This window comes from Mustelus asterias, chromosome 15 (genome assembly GCF_964213995.1).
Source record: "Mustelus asterias chromosome 15, sMusAst1.hap1.1, whole genome shotgun sequence".
In the NCBI taxonomy this organism is placed as follows: Eukaryota; Metazoa; Chordata; class Chondrichthyes; order Carcharhiniformes; family Triakidae; genus Mustelus; species Mustelus asterias.
The window spans coordinates 59482278-59505659 of NC_135815.1; the positions used below are offsets into that span (position 1 = coordinate 59482278).

Here is a 23382-nt window from a genome sequence, read left to right on the forward strand (position 1 = left end):
CCATTATTCATGTAAATTGAGTCTGTGTCTTTATAAGCTCTGTTTGTGAACAGAATTCCCACTCACCTGAAGAAGGGGCTAAGAGCTCCGAAAGCTTGTGTGGCTTTTGCTACCAAATAAACCTGTTGGACTTTAACCTGGTGTTGTTAAACTTCTTACTGTGTTTACCCCAGTCCAACGCCGGCATCTCCACATCACGTCATTCAGTTACCCATGGCCATATTTTTATTTGTAGGAAGTGAGACAAGTTAAAGGGGAAATTGTTGAGTGACAACAAATTCAGCTAGGCGTAGGAGAATGGTGCTGAATGGGGATTGTTTGGGTCTTTGCTCCAGGAAGAAGTGGAGAAACCTCTGACCATCCTGGCGAGGGATGGAGGAGTAGAGGGATTGGACATCCGTAGTGAAGAGGAGACTGTTAGGGCCAGGGAACTGGAAATTGTTGGTATGACGTAGGGCATCAGAGGAATGACGAATGTAGGTGGGAAGGGACTGGACAAAGTGAGAGAGGATGGGGTCAAGATAGGAAGAAATGAGTTCCATGGTGCAGGAATAGGCTGATATGATGGGTCTACCAGGAGAGCCCTGTTTGTGGATTTTGGGAAGGAGGGAGAAGCAGGAAGTGTGGGGTTGGGGGACTGAGGTTGGAAGCTGTGGAGGATCTCCAGAGGTGATGAGGTCCAGAAAGCAATGGCTTGATGTTCGTCCAGGGGAGGTTGGAGGAAGTGTGTGAGAGTTGGCGCTCAGCCTCTGCAGGGTAGAGATCAGTAGGCCAGACAACACCAGCACCACCCTTCTCAGCAGGTTTGATCACAAGGTCAGGATGGAGTCTAAGAGAACGGAGTGCAGCAAGTTCAAAGGGAGACAGGGTGGAGTGGGTGAGAGAATCCGAGAAATTGAAGTGGCTAAAGCCATGCCTACAGTTGTCAATGAAAAGATCAAGATTGGATAATATGTCAGAGGGAGGGGTCCAGGAAGAGGGAGAATATTGAAGGTGGTGAAAAGATCTGTTGAAAGCAGGGAGGACTCCTGCCCAAAAAAGTGAGCACGGAGATGGAGGCAATGGAAGAAGAGTTCAGCATCTTGCCGAGCCCAAGATTCATTGAGGTAAAGAAGGAAGGGGACAAAACTGAGTCCTTTGCTGAGCACAGAACATTCAGCAAGAGTCATGGATGGTTCATGGGCACCTGGTGCAAACCTGCAAGATCAGTTTTTTGTACTCGCAAACCAGCTGTACATTGAGCGAGTGGTAGCCTTTCCGGTTTGCAGTGCTTGTGGCCAGGGAGCTTTTACAGCCATGAGTGGAGTTGATGGTACCCTACATCTGTTGGAATCTGGAAATCTTAGCAAAACCCAGTGCTCTGGTCTTCTGAGTTGCTTGATCTCTGTCAAAGTTGACAACATTGTGGGGCTTGGCAAAAAGGGCATAACCTCATGAATGCATTTGTGCATGGACACTTGAGAGTTTGCTTAGAGGCCCCCAGTGGAGCCCTGGAAAGAGCCATTGACATGTAAGCTCAGAGCAGCCTGCTACTTTCACAGCCACCAGCAATGGATGCCCTCCCAGTTCCTGTGGCACCGATTATTGGAGAACATGGCAAATGTGAGTCTCCAGATCCCTAGACATGCAGAGCCATCAGCGACACTGATTCTCACTCACCTGGTGATTTAAGTATGCAAGTTTTGTAGGCCGAGTCTTGCGAGCTGACTACATATGATGTCTCTGTGAGCCTCATCCCCTGTATCCAGAGGAGGCCCATTGTCTCTTGGTTTTGGGGGTCTTGCTCCTCCCTTTTGCGATCCAGGCACCTCCATCACAATCTTCATCTCCTTCTCACCTGCCTGTAAGTGATAACACAAGCAGCAATGAATACAGCCTCCATTTTCCTGATGGTCTCCTCTTTGCAGTATCAGTGAGAAACATACAAGTGTCAGCATCAGTCCCCATAGGTTGTTTTGTTAATTTAATCACTCCTCAGTGAATGATCAGTTTTATGTGCTTTCAAACCAAATTGAGCAAGTGGTAGCCTTTCCGGTTTATGTATTGCAGTGCCTGTTGCCTGGGAGTTTTTACAGTCATGGGTACAGTGGGCCAACATGAGCACCAGTGCTAAGGGTAGGACAAGTCACCAGGACCCGATGAACTGCACGCTAAGGAAGTGGCTGCAGAGATGGTGGACCCATTGGTTGAAATTTTTCATAATTCGCTAAATTATCAGTACCAGAAGATTAGAAAATAGCCAATGTGACCCCCTTGTTCAAAAAGGGAGAAAGGCAGAAGGCAGGGAACTATAGGCCAGTTGGTTTAACATCAATTATTGGCAAGATGCTGGAGTCAATAATCCAACAGCAAAGAGCTCTTTCCTGTGGCACACCATTAGTTACATTCTCCAACCAGAAAAGGACCCTCTGTTTCCTGTTAGCTAGTCAGTCTTCTATCCGTGTCAATATGTTGGCACCGACGCCTCTACTTTCTCAGGTGGCTAAGGAAATTTGGCATGTCTGCTGCGACTCTCAGACACTTCTTCCTACCTCCCCTGGACGTGACCCCACTAGCAAACATCAAACTTTTACACCATAGAAAGCATCCTTTCTGGTTGTACCACAGCTTGGTAGGGCTCCTGCCCTGTCCAAGACCGTAAGAAACTACAAAGGATCGTGAACGAAGCCCAGTCTCATTTAAACCAACCTCTCATCATGACTCTGTTTGCACTTCTTGCTGCCTCGGAAAAGCAGCCAACATAGTTATGGAACCCACACACCCTGGACATAGTCTCTTCCATCTTCTTCCGTTGGAAAAAGGAGACAAAAGTCTGAGGTCATGTACAAACCGACTCGAGAACAGCTTTTTCCCTGCTGCCATCAGACTTTTGAATGGACCTATCTTATATTAAGTTGATCTGCCTCTACATCCTAGCTATGACTGTAACATTGCATTTTACAGCCTCTCCTCCTCTATGTCTGTATGCTTTGTATAGCGGGCAAAAAAAAATACTTTTCACTGTATACTAATACATGTGACAATAAAAAATCAAATCAAATGTTACCCTGTATACCATGAGCAAAAACCCTTGTGGCGCTTATCAAATGCTTTTTGGACACCTAAGTACAATACATCCAACTGTTCCCCTTTATCAACAGCACGTGACTCTTTCAAAGACCTTCAATAAATTAGTTAAGCAGGATTTCCCCCTCACAAAGCCATGTTCACTATGCCTGTTTGCCTTCAATTTTTCTAAATGCACTGTCATAGCATCTTAAAAAAGCTTCCAACATTTTCCCTGTGACAGTTGGTAAGCTAACTGGTCTGTAATTTCCTATTTCCTGTCTCGATCCTATTTCTGGGATGTTACTTGTATCATCTATAGTGAAGTCCAATGCAAAATACCGGCTCAATTCATCTGTCAACTCCTCACTTTCCATTATTAATCCCCCAGACTCACTTTCTATCGGACCACTGCTCACTTTGTTAACTCTCTTATTTATTTATAGAAACTCTTAGGGGCGATCTTACCAAAACAATTCTAAGTCCTGGACGGGCGTGAAAACAGGAGAGTTTCAGATCTGTTTTAGGGCGAGTTCAAACCTGCTGTCTTATGCACTCAAGTGCATGAAAAAACAGTAGAAACGGTTTCTCACCAATAAAGGAAGGGGGTGAGTCTTAAGTTGCCCGAACACTGGCTGAGAGCAGCAGAGGGTATCATTGCATGTGTGCAGATCTCTAGTAAGGGAGACCTGTCATTTGGCCTCTGCTGCTCTGAGCTTGCCTCCTCCATGGCCTCCACAAACCCTGCCAGGCGAAGTCACACAGCACGTGAGCCCGGACTATTCCATCCTGGGCTCGTTAGATCAATGTAAAATCAGATTAAAATAAATTAAAATAATTTATTCAGCCACGCGTGGAAATGGAAACGAGGCTGATTGCGCTGGATATCCGGTGCCGGTAAGAGCGCGAGAGGCGAGAAATCGGGCATGAACCTGATTTCTCGGCTTTCTCACAATCTTACCGGCTCACTCCACCCATCGGCCAGCAGGGCGCAAAGGTAAGATCGTCCCCTTACTTATATTTCAAGTTAGTTTTCCCTTGTACTCTAATTTTCCCCTCATTAATCATTTTGTAATTCTTTGTTGTCCTTTATATTCATCCAACCGTCTAACCTGTCACCCATCTTTATGTAGTTATATGCTTTTTCTTTAATTTTGATACCGTCTTTAACTTTTGGTGGGTCCTCCCCTTGGATTTTTTCTTTTTCGTTCGGGTGTAACTATTCTGTGTTCAGAAATATCCCTTTAAATGTCTCTCACTGTATCTCGATTGACCTATCTTTTAATTGGTCACTTTAGCTCGCTCTGTTTTCATTCCCATATCATTGCCCTTATTTAAGTTTAAAATACTAGTCTTGGAGCCATTCACCTCTCCCTCAAACTCGATGTAAAATTCAATCATATGATCACTACTATCCCAGGGATGAGTTCACTATGACAAAATCATTTAACCCTGCTCTTGCACAACACCAGGTCTAGTATGTATCCACTCCGTGGCCTGGGCCTCAGCTCCTCCCTCTGCAACTGGATCCTGAACTTCCTAACCCACAGACTACAATCAGTAAGAATAGGCAACAGCACCTCCTTCACAACCATCCTCAACACTGGTACCCCACAAGGCTGTGTATGCAGCCCCCATTTATACTCCTTGTACACCTATGACTGTGTGGCCAAATTCCCTTCCAACTCTATTTTCAAGTTTGCTGATGACACCAGTGTAGTGGGTCGGATCTCAAACAATGATGAGACAGAGTACAGGAATGAGATAGAGAATCTGGTGAACTGATGCGATGACAATAATATCTCCCTCAATGTCAACAAAATGAAAGAGATTGTCATCGACTTCAGGAAGCGTAGCGCAGAATATGCCCCCGTCTACATCAACAGGGACGAAGTAGAAATGGTCGAGAGTTTCAAGTTTTTAGGTGTCCAGATCACCAACAACCTGTCCTGGTCCCCCCATGCCGACACCAACATCTCTACTTTCTCAGAAGACTAAGGAAATTTGGCATGTCAGTTACGACTCTCGCCAACTTTTTACAAATGCACCATAGAAAGCATTCTTTCTGGTTGTATCACAGCTTGGTATGGCTCCTGCTCTGCCCAAGACCATAATAAGCTACAAAAGGTCGTGAATGTAGCCCAATCCATCACGCAAACCAGCCTGTCATCCATTGACTCTGCCTTGGCAAAGCAGCCAGCATAATTAAGGACCCCACACACCCCGGACATTCTCTCTTCCACCTCCTTCCTTCGGGAAAAAGATACAAAAGTCTGAGGTCACGTACCAACCGACTCAAGAACAGCTTCTTCCCTGCATGCTCTAGCATGCACTGTTCTAAGAAACTATCCCAAAAACACTCTGTGAACTCCTCACTTGGGTCACATTTGTCAATCTGATTTTTCCAGTCTATACGTAGATTAAAATTCCTTATGATTATTGCTGCATCTTTCTGACAAGCCTTCATTATCTCTTCCTTTATATTCTGTCCGACCATGTAGATACAACTTAAACTTATGCAGAAGCAGAATTAGAAATAAAATCATCAATAATCATGATTCCTCCATTATACTTAAAGGTACAACACAGAAGAAATGCATTAATTTCCTAGATACTAGATATTTAAATTGGAGTAACGAAGCAATAGACATAAGTTAGCAACGTAAAATGTTTTTGAAATAACTAACACCCAGTTCATCTCCCTGAACACACCTTCCATGGACTGGTAAGGTTGTAGCTAATGGCCAGAATTTGAAAGCTCCTCCCGACCGGTGGGATGTTATGGTCCCACAAACCAAATGGGGATTTAAATGACTTGCTGCATCCACTGGGGGCGACACTCTGTGGCAGGGTCATAACATCCTGGCTAATGTGTTTTTGCTGTATATGCATGAAGCTGGAACATTTTAATTGGGCAGTTACTACCCATTTTACTGCATCTCAGACCACAATCTCAAGATTCAAATTTAGCAATTGATCCAGCATTAGTATTCATCTAGTATTGGTACTCATCTAATATTAATTATGATTCAAATGAATGGCAAGTTTATTTTTTCACTTTTCTGGCCGGTGCAGGCACACAGTGGGCCGAATGGCCTCTTTCTCATAGCTAATGGTTCAATTGCTGTTTGCAGAAGAGAGTTCCAAAATTTTGGAACTCTCTTCATTACCCTTTGAATGTAGAAGCGTTTCCTAATTTCACTTCGGAAAGATCTGGGATTATTTATGATATTTAAAATATATTAAAATTAGCACTTAAATAATTCTGGCGCTGATTTCTGGCGTGGAGCTGACGGCACCAGAAATCCGGCTGCTGGAGATGCATGGAGGCTGTGTCACCCAGCGGGGAGCCTGCAAAACGGCCTCCGCTCGAGTCTTGCCCGCTGAGCTATAAAAGCAATGCAGTGGGCTGGGAGAATGCCCCCTCCCCCGGTTCTAATTTTCAGATTATATTCCCTAGTCCAAGATTCTCCCAAATTGACCATTTACCTTCATTACAACAGTGACTACATTTGAAAGCATTTCATTGACTGTAAACCACTTTGGAATATCCTGAGATTAAAAGCACTACAAAAATGGAAGTTGTTCATTACTGTTTGAGATCTTATTATAAGCAAAATGGTTGCATGTTTGTCCTCTAACGCAGTCACTACACATCAAGTCCGTCACAATATTGAAATGTTTTGAGATGTTATAACACATAAATTCAAATATTTATTTTGAAATAAAACTGTTTCAGTATTACATTATCCAGTTAGCACAGTGTTCGTTACAATAGCATCCACTACATTTTTTCTCACTCGCTCCTAAGCTTATACAGCTGTACTTTTGAGTCTACACATTTATTTCCAAAGAATTTATTACCTTAGCGACTTCATAGAAACATTGAAAGTAGGAACAGGAATAGAACATTCGGCCTTGGAGCCTGCTCCACCATTCAATGTGATCATCTCTGATCTTCTCTCAACACCAGACTCCCACATTCTCCCCATACCCCCTGACACTTTTAGAATCAAGAAATATATCAATTTCTTTCTTAAATATATTCAGTGACTTGGCTTTCGAGCCTTCTTTGGTAGAAAATTCTACAGGTTCTATAATTCTACTCCCCCTCTGAGTAAGGAAGTTTCTCCTCATCTTGGTCATAAATGACCGAGCCCGTGTCCTGAGATTTCATGCTTTTTCTGGCACCCAGATAGGTGAGTATTCCTTTGTTGACCGGTTAAAACTGTTCTCTTGCCCTCTCCCCTCCTTCGCAGCCTCTCTTTTCTGTAGCCGTTCCCTCGCTGTTTCCCCTGTGGTACCTGCTTCCTTGTGTCCCCCCTCCCATCCATGCCCTTGCCGTGTCCCACCGCTGTAACCACTGCCTTGCCGCCCCGGACTGAGTGCTGCAATTCAGATTCCCACTGCTCGTTACCCCTCAAGTCACAGGCTGCTTGTTTCCCATTTTCCTGCTCAGCAGCCTATCAACAGCAAGCTTGGAAGAGAAACACCTTGTGATTGGAGAAGCAGCTCCTTACAGAATGCCAATTCCATATATTGGGGGTTGGGGGGGGGGGGGGGGGACTTTTGTCTGATTGGTTGCCTTTTGATTGAATTTTCCTGTGCATTTTGGGGACTTTTGGAGGCAAATTCACCCACCACCCTCATGTATTTGATTACCAACTATTTGAGTTGTAAAAGGAGCTGGAGCACATGCTGTGCATCAGCAAGAGAAGAGAGGTGAAAAATAGTGAGGCAAGATGGAAGAACATTGTGCATTAAACAATTAAATTTAGCACAGCTGGCCTTAATTAGATTCTAATTATTATGACTGAACTGAGTCATTTTTTGATGAATATTATTTCTTGCTGTTCCTTTCTCTAATTGTTACTGAAGACTTGTGTCACAAATTTAATTGTGTTACTGTAATGATCATCTGCAGTTCTAGTACTATTCTTCGAATGGGAAAGACTTGTAATGCTACAGGGGGTAGTGGTCAAATTTCTTCTGTTAGCTATATGTACCAGAGAATGTAACATATTCTTCATACTCTGTTTATAGAGGAAATCTCCCCACACCCCATAATACTTAACTCACTTGGCTTTGATTCATAAATTTTTCATGTTACATCTGCTAGGTTATTGGATATTCAGTGGAACACGCACCTTGATTTGATGCACAAAAGACTCAACTCCCAAGGGTACTATTTACTCAGGGTGTGGTGTGGAACTGTTAGTTTCTCTCCACACAGCACTGAATGAATTTCATTGCCTTTGTCTATGAAGTACAGATCAGGACAGTGATAAACTAATGTGGATATTCAGAGGCTGGGGTCCAATTCTCACCCAGGTATTTATTTGCCTTCATTGTATTAAATATTCAGTGGGTTCAAGGTATGAAGAAACAGAAATTATTTCAGCTTTGTGAAAAGGAATTAAAGGTAAAGAGAATGTAATGGGGATTGATTGTTGCAACTCACCTTTGTTTTGATCTAGGAAGTTTTAAGATCATCTTTCCATTTTGTACATAGTGCCAGTTTTAAAACTACGCAAAATAATTTCAGTAAGCTAATTCAGAGAAAATACGGAAGGCTATTTTATTCATTGAAGAGTTTTTTTTAATTGAGCAATGGATTTTCACTGAAATTAAACTGAGATGGTCCAAAGCAGAGGACTTTGTTCCTTTATCCTCTCCTCTTTTGCATGAAGATGTTGACTCTTTGCTGATTGCACTTCCGTATGTAACGCATTCACTATTTATGCATGAATTTTAAATGGAGTGTTGGCAAGATTTTCCATGCATCACAGTTGAGCCAGACATCCACCCAGCTGCACACCTTCACTTTCAGCAGAGCTTTTTGAATAATAGAAACCACAACTATTGCTGCTTTGCCTTGAATCACAGTAAGAAGTTTAACAACACCAGGTTAAAGTCCAACAGGTTTATTTGGTAGCACATTTGGTAGCACATTATTTGGTAGCACATTATTTGGAATCCACATTGGCTAGGATTACCTAATTTAGCAAAGTTCAGGCATCAGACCTCTGCATTCTAAGACCTTACTTAAGCTATTCTTCTTCTTTTGCCATGAAATCAAATAATACATTTCTCCCCAGTAATTCCAATTTTCTTTATTGTTTTCAAATAGTCTAATACAAGACTAGAATCTGAAATGGTGAAAGTTCAGTTAACTAGTCAATTAGTTGGTTTTGTTTACCGTATCTTTTCTCCCTTTCTCTAGAGTGCAGAGCAGGTTTCTACATTCTGTCGGAGTTTATATGAACTGCAACCACCTGATATGGATGGGCAGAAAGGGAACCTTGATCAACATTTGAGGCCACTAGCACGACACCTCTCTGATGCAGAGAGACTTCGGAAAGTTATCCATGAACTTATAGATACAGAGAAGTCCTATGTGAAGGTACGTATGAAGGTTAAATTGATGGCGTGCATGTATCCTTGTTAATTAAGTTAAGCTTTATAAAATGAGTAGCCCATACTTTGCCATCAAATAAGATATTTGTCAATTTCTTAATGTGTCTCCTTCATCTTATTATGCCACTGACTCATGCTGAGGAATGATTCCACAGCTACAGAAATCTTCGAGCGTCTCATCCATATCTATATACTTCGACATACAGTCAGTAACAACCGAGCTGATTCTTTCCTTATCTAACTTCCAGCATGTAATTTTTCCAGCAAGAGTTCCTTGATGATAATCGGGAATTTCCAGCAAGTGTTCCTAGATGATAATCGGGAATGGAAACCATAGTTGTTATTTCAAAACCTAATCCAGGTGATTTGAATTTGATACCCCAAGAAGGTACAGACTTGTGTCTGAACACTGTTGTCTGTAGTTCTTAGTGCTACACTCTCTAAAGCAGTGATAGGCAACCTAGGCTAATCAGAGGGCCTCCTTCATCTCAGTGGGCTGCAGGATTGAAATTAGGCTTGTTCACTAACCACAACCCCATGAATAAGGTTAAATACATTTCTTAATTTCACAGTAACTTTAACTATATGCCAAATATCTCATAATGAGTTATAGAAAATATTTAATCATTCAAATGTTAATAAAACTATCAACTTCAAATTTTAAACAAAATAAATATTTACACTTTGGACATAAAGGGAGCACAGCACTCTCAAGGTCAATGTTGTGTGCAATCTGCATACACCTCACTTCACTTGCCCTTGCTTTATGTGCGTATCACTTCAGTCAAACTGGTAGGAAAACACTACTTGGACAGAAATCTACAGGATGTGGTGACTGTGCATATTGACAACAGCCAACAAAATTGTCTCGTGGGCCACACTCAGAACCTAGATGGGCTGCATGTGGCTCCTGGGCCACAGGTTACCCACCATTACACTAAACCATCAGGCAGTCTCAAAACTGTACTCCAATCCCAACAAATGCCACAATTTTACCACAGTGCTACAATTTAAAGTATTTGCTTGTAGTCATCTTTCCCAACATTAATTACATTTATCTTTTGCATATCCTGACTTTTGAAAGCTAAGACCATAAAGGCAGAATAACCTATTCATTGTTTCCTCCTCTGATGCTCAGTCCACCATCTTGAGGGGGAAGGGGACCTGATCTAATACAGTCTAATTGATGGCTCAGGGAATTATAATTTGGTGCCTTTTTATGCTGCAAATACTTTGGAAGCCATATAATGATGTGCCAGCTGAAAGTTGTTGAGTATATATATATAAAAAATGGATTGTAGTTTTAGTATGCTATTTCTCCATTTCCCAAGGCAGTTACGGTGGGTTCTGTGAGATGACAATTTTGTGTTTAATTAGGGCATTTTGTGTTGTGGGAACTTCACTGATTGGCCAGGCTGACTGGCTTACTAAACTCATGATATTCCAAACAGAAAACACACACGCATTTCTACCTGGGAGTACACCACATAGCATACTGGAAAGGAAAGAATAGATGCTTTTAACCACACCTGAAGCTGACATTGGATCCTTTGCATATGCAAATAAACCTTCCCAAAATTGACTTGCCCTGAGGCAGCCAGCATGTCACATTCAGGTTAACAACCCAAGGGATCGCCTGCAACAAAGAATGAATAATTTATCTGAAGGTGGTGCTGGGAGGAGCAGAGCATGAGTACTCTTCCCAACCTCACATTAAATGAACCATCTGTTGTAAATGTGATCGTCGGTTCATGATCTCTGCTGTTCCTAATCTTCAGTGCTTCCCTTCCTGGGCAGTCCTCCACTCATCCTGGCCTTCTCTGCCAATCACTTCTCTTCCAAACTCCTGATTAGCCCCCCTCCCCACGATTTATTAACCTATGAACCATTTGCTACAGGGCCTGTGTGATTTTAGCAGTGATATAACACAGTTCTCCACCGGCTGACTTTGATGCCACATCAGCTTCTTTATAATGAGGTCCAATATCTGGGGCATCTTAGATCTCGTTATTTAGGTGCCGGAAATGTGCTCTGCGTCACCATCCACCCAAATTTCTGGGCCGCAGTCTAACCCTTGCATCTTCTTTTTTTGATGGAATTTCCATTTAATGTTCCATTATTCTATGGCCTATCTTTCCATCTGAACACTCAATTGGTATATGAAATATCAGCTGACTGTAGAAATCGGTTCATCTTGCAAAAATTTCCCAAATCCCCAAAAAGGCACAGATGATGTGCTCATGAGATCTGGACAAATGCTGAGGAAACAGCTGGCACCATATCTACCTGCTCAGCAGCAGATACTTAGGGAGGAGATGTGTGTGGAGATGCTTCATTTGTTGGGAGTAATACTGGTCCGGTCACCTCTGCTGGCTCATGTAACCTCACTGGAGTCTCTTTCTCCATAACGTTTAGATTAATTTAGTCAAGTCTGCTTTTGTGTTCTCTGATCTCTGCTTTAGATTGCTAATTTTCAGATCTTGTACTGTGTACCCGTTATATTTGTACAACTGAGGACATTGTTTCATGGAGTCATCTAATAGTTTGTCTGTTTGGATTATGGTTGTATTAACCACAACATTGTTGTTGGTTTGAGCAACATGCATTAACTCTGAGACAGTAATAGCCCAGGTAAAAAATATTCACCTATCAGTGCTTCCCTGAAATTGACACAGGAGCTACAAAATCAGCCAGTAGGACCCATGATGTTAATCTCCTGTGGATTCAAGACATCATTTAAAAGTCAGCATATCTAGTGAAGTTATTTAATTGCATCAACACATGACCTGAATTGGGACAGCCCTCTTTATAAACCTTGAGGGGATTACATTAAGTTAGTCAATGGGTTATACTGATCTCTGCAGGGCTGAGCTATAAATAAGACATGAAATCCTCTCTCACTTGTAAAACTGTCAATAATGCAAAATTAAGCCAAACAATCTATTTCTTGCTGTTATAAAGCATTTATTAGGGACTGTCTGTCTGTGTCCTTAGCACTGGAAAGAGAAGTCCTGGAGCTGTTAGATATAAACTCCATTGGCTACAGTGAAGCAGTTCTTCAGTCCAGGATAATCCCACTATCACTAAACTTTTGGGGGCAGAAACTCCATGGGGTTGGAAGCATTGAGAACAAGTCCACTCCTGCTTGGCCTGCTCACCCTGCGCCATTTAATGGCTGTCACCCCATTTGGCTTGAGCGGGATTATCGCGTCCATTGGGAGAAGAAAGTCCCACTTCCCTGAGCTATTGGCTAGTCAGATGGTCAGCAGTTCTCCAGTCCCAGCAGATCATGGGGAATGGTGGCCAATGCTGGGACTGCAGCCAGTCCCAGAGGGAAGTGAGCAGTGATGGAGTTGGACTTCAAAGTCTCACCAGGACCAGGCCAGTAGGCCTGGGTTGGAGGGATAGGGGGCTGCAGTGGACAGGGCAAGGGGGCAGTGAAACCACTAGCTAAATGCTATAAGTATCAAAATTGACGTGTGTGCGGTGGCACAGTAGTTAGCACTGCAGCCTCACAGCGCTAGGGACTCGCGTTCAATTCTGATTATGGATGACTGTCTGTATGGAGTTTGCACATTCTTCCTGTGTCTGCACGGGTTTTCTCTGGGTGCTCCAGTTTCCTCCCACACTCCAAAGATGTGTGGGTTAGGATGATTGGAACAAGCAAAATTGATCCTTCGTGTCAGGGCGACTAGCAGGGTAAATACTTGGGGTTAAAGGGATAGGGCCTGGGTAGGATTGTTGTTGGTGCAGGTTTGATGGGTTGAATGTCCTCCTCCAGCACTGTAGAGATCCTGTGACTTGAGATTTAAAGGAGGAGGTGTTCTGTAGAGCAATTTTGCAGGCATCATGAAAGAGAAAAATTAATGAGTAGTGCATTTATACATGGAGTGGAGATGCCGGTGTTGGACTGGGGTAAACACAGTAAGATGTTTAACAACACCAGGTTAAAGTCCAACAGGTTTATTTGGCTACCAAATAAACCTGTTGGACTTTAACCTGGTGTTGTTAAACTTCTTACTGTTTATACATGGAGCCGTGAGAGTGCAAATAAAGAAGACCAACTTAATCAAGTTTTTATTAAATCCTATTGATCTCAGCGCCTCCTCCATCAGCTCAATTAAAGGTTGCTTCAACATCTAAGGAGTGAAGCAAATATGCATTGAACAAAATGATGGTGATGAATAATATGACTAACCACCCACCTCGCCATTAGAATGCCTATGTTAAAGCACCATAACTTTACTATAATCAAGAATCCCAGGACTTTTTTTGCTTTTCAAGCAGATGTCCGGTATTATACAATTTCTACATCAACCTATTGAAATTAAATCACTTTTTTGCAATAAAATTTGCAGTATCATGAACTGGGTATAAAATTGGACTTAAGCTGGTGCATGTGATGTGTATGAATATTTGCTTTCTATTTCCCGATGATCAGCTGTGATTGCATCACACTGGTTAATCATCAGCACAGATATAATCACTCATCAACTATGCAAGGCACTTTGTGTCTTCCATCACTCTTGCTTATCCTCAAACAGTAGACATTTAAAAACATCTGGGCGTAGTTATAAGGCTGAATTCTGATTGCAGGTTTCAGACAATGGTTGCCAACAGCTTGAGTTTACTGTTGTGATTTGACATTTACATCCCATAATGAGATCAACAACTTGTAACCATGTGTGACTATCCATTGTTCTAATGTCACCCTGCTCAGCAATCCAGTCTTCTCCACATTACAACTTGTGGGTAGTTCCACTGTCATTTTCCTTCAATATTTTAAATATTTGTTTTCTCTTCATATTTTTCCCCCTTTTCATATTTGTTTTACGTTGTGTCTACCTCTGGTTGCATTTTCTCATCTGTTATTCTGGTTATGTATTCATTCATTTTTTCTGCTAATTTTCTTGTTTTCTCTTTGCCTCTTATATTACATTTTCAATCTTTATATTTTGTTTTGCTTCTCATATTCCATAATTCAGAACCATCTATATTCATATTTCTTAAAATTCAGTAGTCTGTGCCTAATTTGTTTTTCCACTCAATCCCTCACAGCAGGATTTTCCTTCCCCTGTGAGTCATCACCATGACGACCTTCTGCTCTCCAGGCCTCTGAGTCTCAGCTCATTGCCTAAGATTTTTAAAACCGGGCTCTAGGAAGATGAACACAGTATATCCTCTGTATTCTTATCTGTATTTCATTGCTCTACTAACTTCCTGCCCATCAGTGAAAATAAAGTTGCTGTAGAATTGCTCTTTTTGTTTCATTCTGTGCAAAACTTTTCTCTTGTCTAATATTTCAATACAGTAAAAATGGGTCAGTCTACTCCCTACCTTTGCTCTTTACCAGTTGCTTTGTAAATTAATGTTTAAGCATTGGCATGTGTTTAACTTGTCCTCAAATCTTCACACTTTCCCTCTGCAAAGTATTCACTCTCCCTTGTGACCAAACAGGCCAGAAACCCGCAGCTTTACTGAGTAAATGCAGAAATTACCAACTACTTTAATAGACAATGTATTAGTGCAGTAACACACAAAATAGTTGCACAGAGCCACCATTAGTTTTTAATCATTAATGCATGAGTGCCTAGAACAAATTAGCTTTTTGACTTTTTATAGATGAGCTCATAAAAGTGTTGGATATTAATATTAAATAGAGCTTCATGTATCCTTTGTTAGCATCAAGAACCTGAATGTTGTGTGTAGCAGTTAGATGTGGAATCAAACTTCATCTGCTCAATAAAAAAAATTCAGTTCCAATTTCAAAAGAGCATTATTACTATACCAGCGTGGCATTTTCCACAGCAGTCATTCTATCGGCTCATGAGTGAGATTGCAAAATTAGAACATCTTTGTATTTTGGGTCCAATCCAGATAAGACCCTTACAACCAGCACACAAAGGAGTCTTACATCCCTCAGTCTGGGCTAGATTTGAACCCATTGTTCTAACTTATAATTCTCTTTGATTCTGTACTGAAAAACTTGAGTGTATATTGATAGTTGTTGAAAAATATAAAATCCAAAGACTATTGAAAATGTTTTACCTTTCAGTTTATGTATTTTTCTCAGGTTTTGAGCTGCTAAAGCATCTTTATTAGGTTGTATTTTCCAATTACAGGGAGTGACATGATTAAATTTTCCAGCTATCTCTCATCTGAATAGCTGTTTTGATTTGCTAATGTCAAACCTTTCCTTTTCTTGTGCTCATCATGGTCAGCAATGATGATAGTAAGCACTCTTCGTTAAGTCAGCATGAACAAATGCATAGGAAAGCATCCTCTACTCTACCCTAACAACATGTCATCAAACTTCAAATGAGTCCCCCAGTTATATCAGTGTCATCCTTATTCCATATCCAATATCAATCATCCTATGTCTTCTATGAGTGAGATTGTCAATTTGTGCCAAATTAGGAACACTGTTATATGGAGACCCTTCCCCCGCAGGAACTGAATTAACTCTACCGAACCTCAGCTCACATTGGATCCCCATATCCAGAGGACAGAGACTTTAATTCTTTCAGGTTGAACTGGTCCTGAATCCAGATCCCAGAGATATCAAAGCTGGTTTCCTGTTTTGTTTTAATATATGGAGATGGAATATTTACAGATGACAGCGCCCTTTGAAGACTTAAGTGGTATTTCAGCAGCCAAAGTCAAATAGTTAGTTTATATTTTTCTTGTATAGAGATGCAATTAATTGTGGATTGTACTGTAGAATTCTCTAATGTCACTTTTTAAATACATTTTCCATAATGATCACAAGTGGAAATGTTTCTTTATAGCAGTATTAGGCAGTTTTGGCATTGAGGAAAAACAGTTATGTTTCAATTCTATATGGTAAATAAAACACTAATACCCAGAGCCTGTTTAAGATGGTTAAAAGGATGATGCAGTGAAGTACTCAGTAATGCTGGAACAAATGAATATAATACAAAATCAGTTAACTTCAGTATTCTTGGATAATAGTATCTATCTTTTGCAGGATCTAAGCTGTCTGTTTGAAGTATATCTGGATCCCCTACATAATGAGACTTTCCTAACACAGGATGAGGTATGGTGTCTGCATGTTAACTTATTTTCAGAACTCTTGTTGTAATGTAGTTTAAGGCCAATGCTTCTCTCATTCACTGCATCTATTTATTATCTGGCACAGTGGTTAGCACTGCTGCCTCGCAGTGCCAGGGACCCGAGTTCGATTCCCAGCTTGGGTCACTGCCTGTGCGGAGTCTGCACGTTCTTCCTTGTCTGCGTGGGTTTCCTTCGGGTCCTCCGGTTTCCTCCCACAGTCTGAAAGATGTGCTGGTTAGGTGCATTGACCCGAACAGGTGCCAGAATGTGGCGACTAGGGGAATTTCACAGTAACTTAATTGCAGTGTTAATGTAAGCCTTACTTGTGACTAATAAATAAACTTTACTTTTAGAAGAGTCATCCAGACTTGAAACGTTAATTCTATTTTCTCTCTCCACAAATGCTGCAAGACCTGCTGAGATTTTCCAGCATTTTCTGTTCTTGTTTCAATGTTTTCCCTTTATTGATATGTGAATGTTTCTCTCTGTGCAGGTGCAGTCCCCTCTGCTTCAAATCCACTGTCATTGCCCCTCACTTCAAAAAATCAACCATTGACCCCATTTACCTTGCTGACTACTGCCCCATTTCCAAAATCCCTTTCCTCTCAAATCCGTGATCTTGGGGATTGCCATCCAAATTCATGCCCATCTTTCCTGGAACTCCTATGGTTTGAATCTATCCAATCTGCTTCTGTCATGGTACCAAATCTGATCAAAGTCACAAACGATTATTACAAAGGCAAATTATCCCTCCATGTTCTCCTTGACCTTTCTGCAGCCTTTGACACAGATCATAACACCATCTTCCTCCAACACCCCTTCATTGCAACCACATTAATTTTGATGACGCTCACCTGGTTCCATTCCTATCCATCTAATTGTATTCGTAGAATCACCTTCAATGCCCCACAGCTATCTCTGTTTCCCCCAGGATCTATCCTGGGTCCCTTCCTATCACATGCTGCTATCAGCAACATCAGCCAAAAACACAGCATTTAACACTGTTGTTAAATGATCAAACTGCTGGTCTGACATCCAATTCTGGATGAACAGTCATTTCCTAAAGTTAAACATTGAGAATGCCAAATCTATTGTCTTTGGTTCCTGATACAAATTCTGCTCCTATGTTACCGACTCCATTTCTCTCCCTCCGAACCATCTGAGACTAAATCAGAATGATCACAACCATGGTCTCACCATTGACCCCAAGATGAGGTTCTGACCACATATTCATGCAATCACTAAGACCGGAATTTCTGATATTCCCACCGCCACTATTTAGCCCATCTGCTGCTGAAACCTCATCCAAACCTTTATTACCTATACACTTGACTACTCCAAAGCACTCCAGGCTGGCTACACACTTTCCACCCTGCATAAACTTGAGGACATCCAAACCTCTGCTTACACCAACCCCCATTCACCCATCACACCTGTGTTCGCTGATCTACCTTGGCTGCTGAAGCAAACGTCAATTTTAAGTTTCTCATCCTTGTTTTCAAATACCTCCATGATCTCTCCCTATCTCTGTAATCTCCTTCAGCCCCACAACCCGCTCAAGACATCTGCAATTCTGGCCTCCCTAGTATTCCCGACTCTTGCATTGGTGGTCATGCTATCAACTTCCCTAAGCTCTGGAATTCTCTCCCTCATGCTCTCTCTATCTCTCTAACTCTCATTCCCCCTTTAAGATGCTCCTTTGTGGCTAGCACTGCTGCCTCCCATTCCCGGTTTGGGTCACTGTGGAGTCTGCATGTTCTCCCATGTCTGTGTGGGTTTCCTCTGGGTACTCCAGATTCCTCCCACAGTCTGAAAGACGTGCTGGTTAGGTGCATTGGCCGTGCTAAATTCTCCCTCAGTGTACCCGAACAGGTGCTGGAGTGTGGCGGCGAGGGGATTTTCACAGTAACTTCATTGCCATGTTAATGTAAGCCTACTTGTAACACTAATAAGTAAACTTTAAAAAAAAAACTTAAAATGCATTTCTTTGATCATCATGTAAAGTTACATATGGTTTTATAAGGCCATCTGCCCTTATAAAACCATATGTAACTCTATCAAATCTTACGTTGTAATGCTCTTCAGAAGCACCTTGGGATGTTTTATTTCCTTAAAGGTGCTATATAATACAAGTTGTTGTTGTAATATAAATTAATCGAGTTCTTGTAAAGAGAACAGCACAGAGCTTATGGACTCCAGTTTTGTTGTTGGCTGTCAGCTGTCACTGTGTGAAGGTCATGATGTGGAGATGCCGGCGTTGGACTGGGGTAAACACAGTAAGAAGTTTAACAACACCAGGTTAAAGTCCAGACTTTAACCTGGTGTTGTTAAACTTCTTACTGTGTGAAGGAGCAGTGGACCTTTATTCACAGGTGTTTGCATACATGCACAGAATGATGGAATACATGTTAGAAAGAAACCCAATTGCATCCCATCTCTCAAAATTTAACCTTCAAAAGCATCATAAAAATGTATTAGAGGAACTCTTGGGATTATTTTAATTGAGTTCACAGCAGGGCAAAACATTGGCCATGAAGCCAAAACAGGACACAGCAGACGGTAACTTTGCTTGAATATGTTTTGGTGACATTTTGCTCACATTGCATCACATGTCTTTTTGTTATTGTAAAGATGAACTCATCAAAGGTCATCAAATCTTTTGCATTATAACTGGAGTTGAATCCATAGCCAAGTTGAGATAACCTCGGGGGTAGTTTGCTGACCAACAGGATGACAGTGATGTGATATATAAATCAGATGAAATTTTCAGTGCAAGTATGTTTCAGTTCCACCTATTGGCAGCGTTATCGTTACTTAACCGAGCGTGCAAAGCAAAAGTATTTTGACGACAGATCAAAAATCTTAAATACTATATGCAAATCTGATTTCATATCAATTCCTCTGGTGTCACCGCCACCTCTTGCTACACTACAATTCTGACCTTATGAAAGCATTCACTACCAATGTAGAGTAGGTTGGGAGGTTGACCCAGAACAAGATGGGGTGACATAAAATGCCCTTAACAGAAAATGAGCCTTCCTGCTACTGAGGCTCAAGTGAGATGCCTGGACCATAATAGTTGAAGAAATTGGCACTGATAGCATATTTTAAGATAAGCCACTAGACCAACAGAATCAAACCTAAGGGTTCGTATTTCTGCAACTCTGTTGAAGTAACTAAATAATTCTTGCCCATGAAATATTGATGTAATATCTCAGGTTATCCCTTTAGCTATTTTTTAAACAAGTCATTGTGCCGTTATCATTTCAACCTCTTTTATATCCCAGTAACAACAATGCATTTGGTTGCTTTTAGTATAGAAGTCTAGATCTATAGTGAAAATTTTAAGAGTTGTTCATAGTGAGGTCCAGCATATCAATCCCATTATTTGTGTTTGTAGGCTTTAATGTTGGTTGCAAATTTACTTCTAATTTTAATTGTTCTGGGTTGTTGCTGGTGGCTATTACAGTCCCAAGCTAAATTCTGCTGTTGATTTGAAATTGAATTCAAGCCCCGTATTTAACCTCAATGAAGCATTCGTACATCCTACAGTTGGATTTATGGTTCCTGTGCCCAAGATGCACAGACAGATGATTGAGTTTCTTCTTCAACAGAATGCTAGACTTCTGTTTCCATGTTCTCACAGATGGAGTCATTGTTTGGGAGCCTGCCTGAAATGCTCCAGTTTCAGAAGATGTTTCTGCAGACACTTGACGATGGGATTGCCTTATCACCTGATTTCAGCAAGCTTGAAACTCCATCCCAATTTAAAGTAAGTTAACAATTTATGTATTTATTTATTGGCTAAGATATAGCATCAGATCAAGCCCAAAATCAGGTGCCATGTCTTTTCTTGTCATCTTGGATCTTGAATGTCTCTCTTGTAAGGATCATGAATTGGATTCACTTTGAATTTTAATTGTTTTTTGGAGCAAGCAAGAGATGGATTAAGGGCTTGCCCTGTCCACTCTACACATTGGCTTTGTACTTTAAGAATGGAGTATTTTTTTTTAAAAAGTGAACAATTTATTTACAGGATCAGGAAAATTCAGAAATGGCTGCAATGTACACTTGTAACTCTGTGGTGGAAGTAATGATATTTCCTATTTGACATAGCACTGCTCACAGAGTTACAACATTAGGGTAATTGATGTACATGTTTAAATAAATTCAGGGCTTATAATTGGGGACATCTTCATTGAGTTATGATGTCCGGTCTCCTTGCAACTAAATTGTTCATTTTTACTGCAATCTTTATTTCATTGTAATAACGATCAGGTGAGTCTGATGAAGGGGCAACACTCCGAAAGCCTGTGCTGCTAAATAAACCTGTTGGCCTATAACCTGGTGTTGAGAGACTATTTACTGTAGCTTTAGTATTGTTCTGGGGGTCTGTGCAGAACCTTGAAATCATTATCTGGACTGACCTGCCTTTTTACTGAAATAAGTCTGATCCTTCATTCATGTCAGTCCATTGATAATGTGCTGCCAGCTGAAATAGACATGTACACTGAGTAGTGTAGTTTCCTGAAACCTGGATTGACAGTGCTGTCTTGCACATTCAAGAGAGTTGGATTGCTATCTTAAAAGAAAGAATGTGCAAGGTTACGGTAATAAGACAGTGGAGTGGGCCTAGGTGGAATGTTCTTTCAAAGGGTTAGTTCAGACCTGATGGGCTGAATTGTCTCCCTCTGCACTGTAAAGATTCTGTGATTCATAAAACGTCACTGACATAGCTCGGATTTGTCCCTAATGGCCAATGAAGAGGTGATGATGAACCTGCCTTTTTACTGAAATAAGTCTAATCATTCATTCATGTCAGTCCATAGATAATGTGCTGCCAGCTGAAATAGACATGTACATTGAGTAGTGCAGTTTCCTGAAACCTGGAGTGACAGTGCTCTCATTTGCAATGTACTTCCAATGGCAGAGTAGTGCTACTCTGAGTATCAGAGGAAACTAGATCGGGATATTACAGTTCAATTGTATTGATATGAGTGAGGAAGTATATTTTAAACTCATTCATGGGCATTGCAAACAAGGCCAACCTTTGATGCCTATTCCTAATTGCCCCTCAAATTACTTCAAGTCCATGTGGTGTAGCCACACCTTCAGTGCTGTTAGAGAGTGAGGTATGAGTTTTCATCCCATGATAGTGAGGAAACAGCGATATGTTTCCAACTCAGGATTGTGTGTGACTTGGAGGGGAATTTGCACATGCTGGTCTTCTGATGCACTCGCTACCTTGTCTTTCTGGGTGGTAGAGGTCAATTTGAGATTGAATATTTAAGAAGCCTTGGTGAGTTGCTGCAGTGCATTTTGTGCCAGTGATAATGGGTGTAAATCTGTTCAACCTCTGCCATCTGTAGGTCAGATCCCAGATCACCCTATCATTGAACTACAGTATGCAGATGATGCTTGTATCTGTGCATGCTTGGAGGCCGAACTGCAAGCCATCGTCAACATCTTCACCGAGGTGTACAGAGCATGGGTCTTAAAACAACCTGCCCCTGTCATATAGCACTGTCTCCGGTTAACAGAATCCATAACAAGCTCTTGGACAATGTGAACCACTTTCCGTATCTTAGGACCCACATGTCAACAAGGGTAGACATCAATAACAAGGTTCAACATTACCTTCAGTGTATTAGCGCAGCCTTCACTCACCTGAAAAGACAATGTTTGAAGATCAGGACCTGGCACCCAGCACCAAATTCATGGTCTACCGGGCTGTTATAATACCCACCGTCTTTTATGGCTGAGAGACGTAGGGCCACATTATCCACATGCCTTGTATAACATTCCTGAAACAAGTGCTCTACTCAGAGCTTTGACATGGCAAGCGAGCCCCAAGAGGGCAGAAGAAATGTTTCAAGGACACCCTCAAAGCTTCCTTGAAAAAGTGCAACATCCCCACCAACACCTGGGAATCGTTGGCTGAAGACCACCCAAAGTGGAAGAAAGGCATCCGGAAAGGAGCCGAACACTTCGGGTTTCATCACCAAGAGCAAGCTGAAGCCAAGTGCCAACAGTGAAAGGAACGCTTGGCAAACTGGGCACCCCACCCACCCACTCCTCCAACCATCGTCTACCCCATCTGCATATTGTTTTTATTTCATAGATTTTGGAGGCATTGGGACCAGTTTTAGGGCAGATGGGACCTGAACAAAGACAGGTTACATCTTAACAGGACTGGAACTAATGTCCTCATGAGGCGGTTGGGATTGTTGAAAATAAATTTGCAGGGGGTTGGGGAAATTCAGAGTGGAGAGAATAAAGACTTGCAATGGGAAGTGGTGAAATATTAACTGATATGGAGGATATATCAGAAAGTAGTATCAAGGTAAATAGAATACTGTCTAAGTATGCAATAATAAGTCATCAGATAGAGTCTGAGTAAGGAAGAAAGTGAAAAAAGGCCTAAATCAGGGTTGACATGCATTATGTGAATGCACGAGTGTGGTTAATAAGTTTGGTGAACTACAGGCACAGGTTGACAAGTGCACTTACGATATTATTACTATGGTTAGCACTGCTGCCTCACAGAGCCAGGGACCCGGGTTAGATTCCAAGCTTGGGGTCACCGTCTGTGCGGAGTCTCACGTTCTCCCTGTGTCTGTGTGCCTTTCCTCCGGGTGCTCCTGTTTCCTCTCATAGTCCAAAAGACGTGCTGGTTAGGTGCATTGGCCATGCTAAATTCTCCCTCAGTGTACCTGAATAGGCGCCGGAGTGTGGCGACTAGGAGATTTTCACAGTAACTTAATTGCAGTGTTAATGTAAGCCTACTTGTGACACTAATAAATAAACATTGAGTCAGAAGTTTTTTCACCAAGCGGGTGATTAGAG

General features: G+C 41.6%; 2 protein-coding genes across 5 annotated transcripts in view; one reads left to right on the forward strand and one right to left on the reverse strand.

Moving 5' to 3' along the window:
• Positions 1 to 23382, forward strand: part of LOC144504529 (rho guanine nucleotide exchange factor TIAM2-like) — a 314348-nt gene that overhangs the window by 264123 nt on the left and 26843 nt on the right. For all 4 annotated transcript variants that reach the window (XM_078229959.1, XM_078229960.1, XM_078229962.1 and 1 more), the window contains 3 exons: positions 9269 to 9448; positions 16451 to 16519; positions 20183 to 20308. In XM_078229959.1, the coding sequence (XP_078086085.1) occupies positions 9269 to 9448; positions 16451 to 16519; positions 20183 to 20308 (375 nt within the window). The remainder of the gene's footprint in view (positions 1 to 9268; positions 9449 to 16450; positions 16520 to 20182; positions 20309 to 23382) is intronic.
• tfb1m (transcription factor B1, mitochondrial) overlaps positions 1660 to 23382 on the reverse strand; it is a 99566-nt gene continuing 77843 nt past the window's right edge. The window contains exon 9 of the mRNA XM_078229963.1: positions 1660 to 1841. Within this exon, the coding sequence (XP_078086089.1) occupies positions 1668 to 1841 (174 nt within the window). The 3' untranslated portion in view covers positions 1660 to 1667. The remainder of the gene's footprint in view (positions 1842 to 23382) is intronic.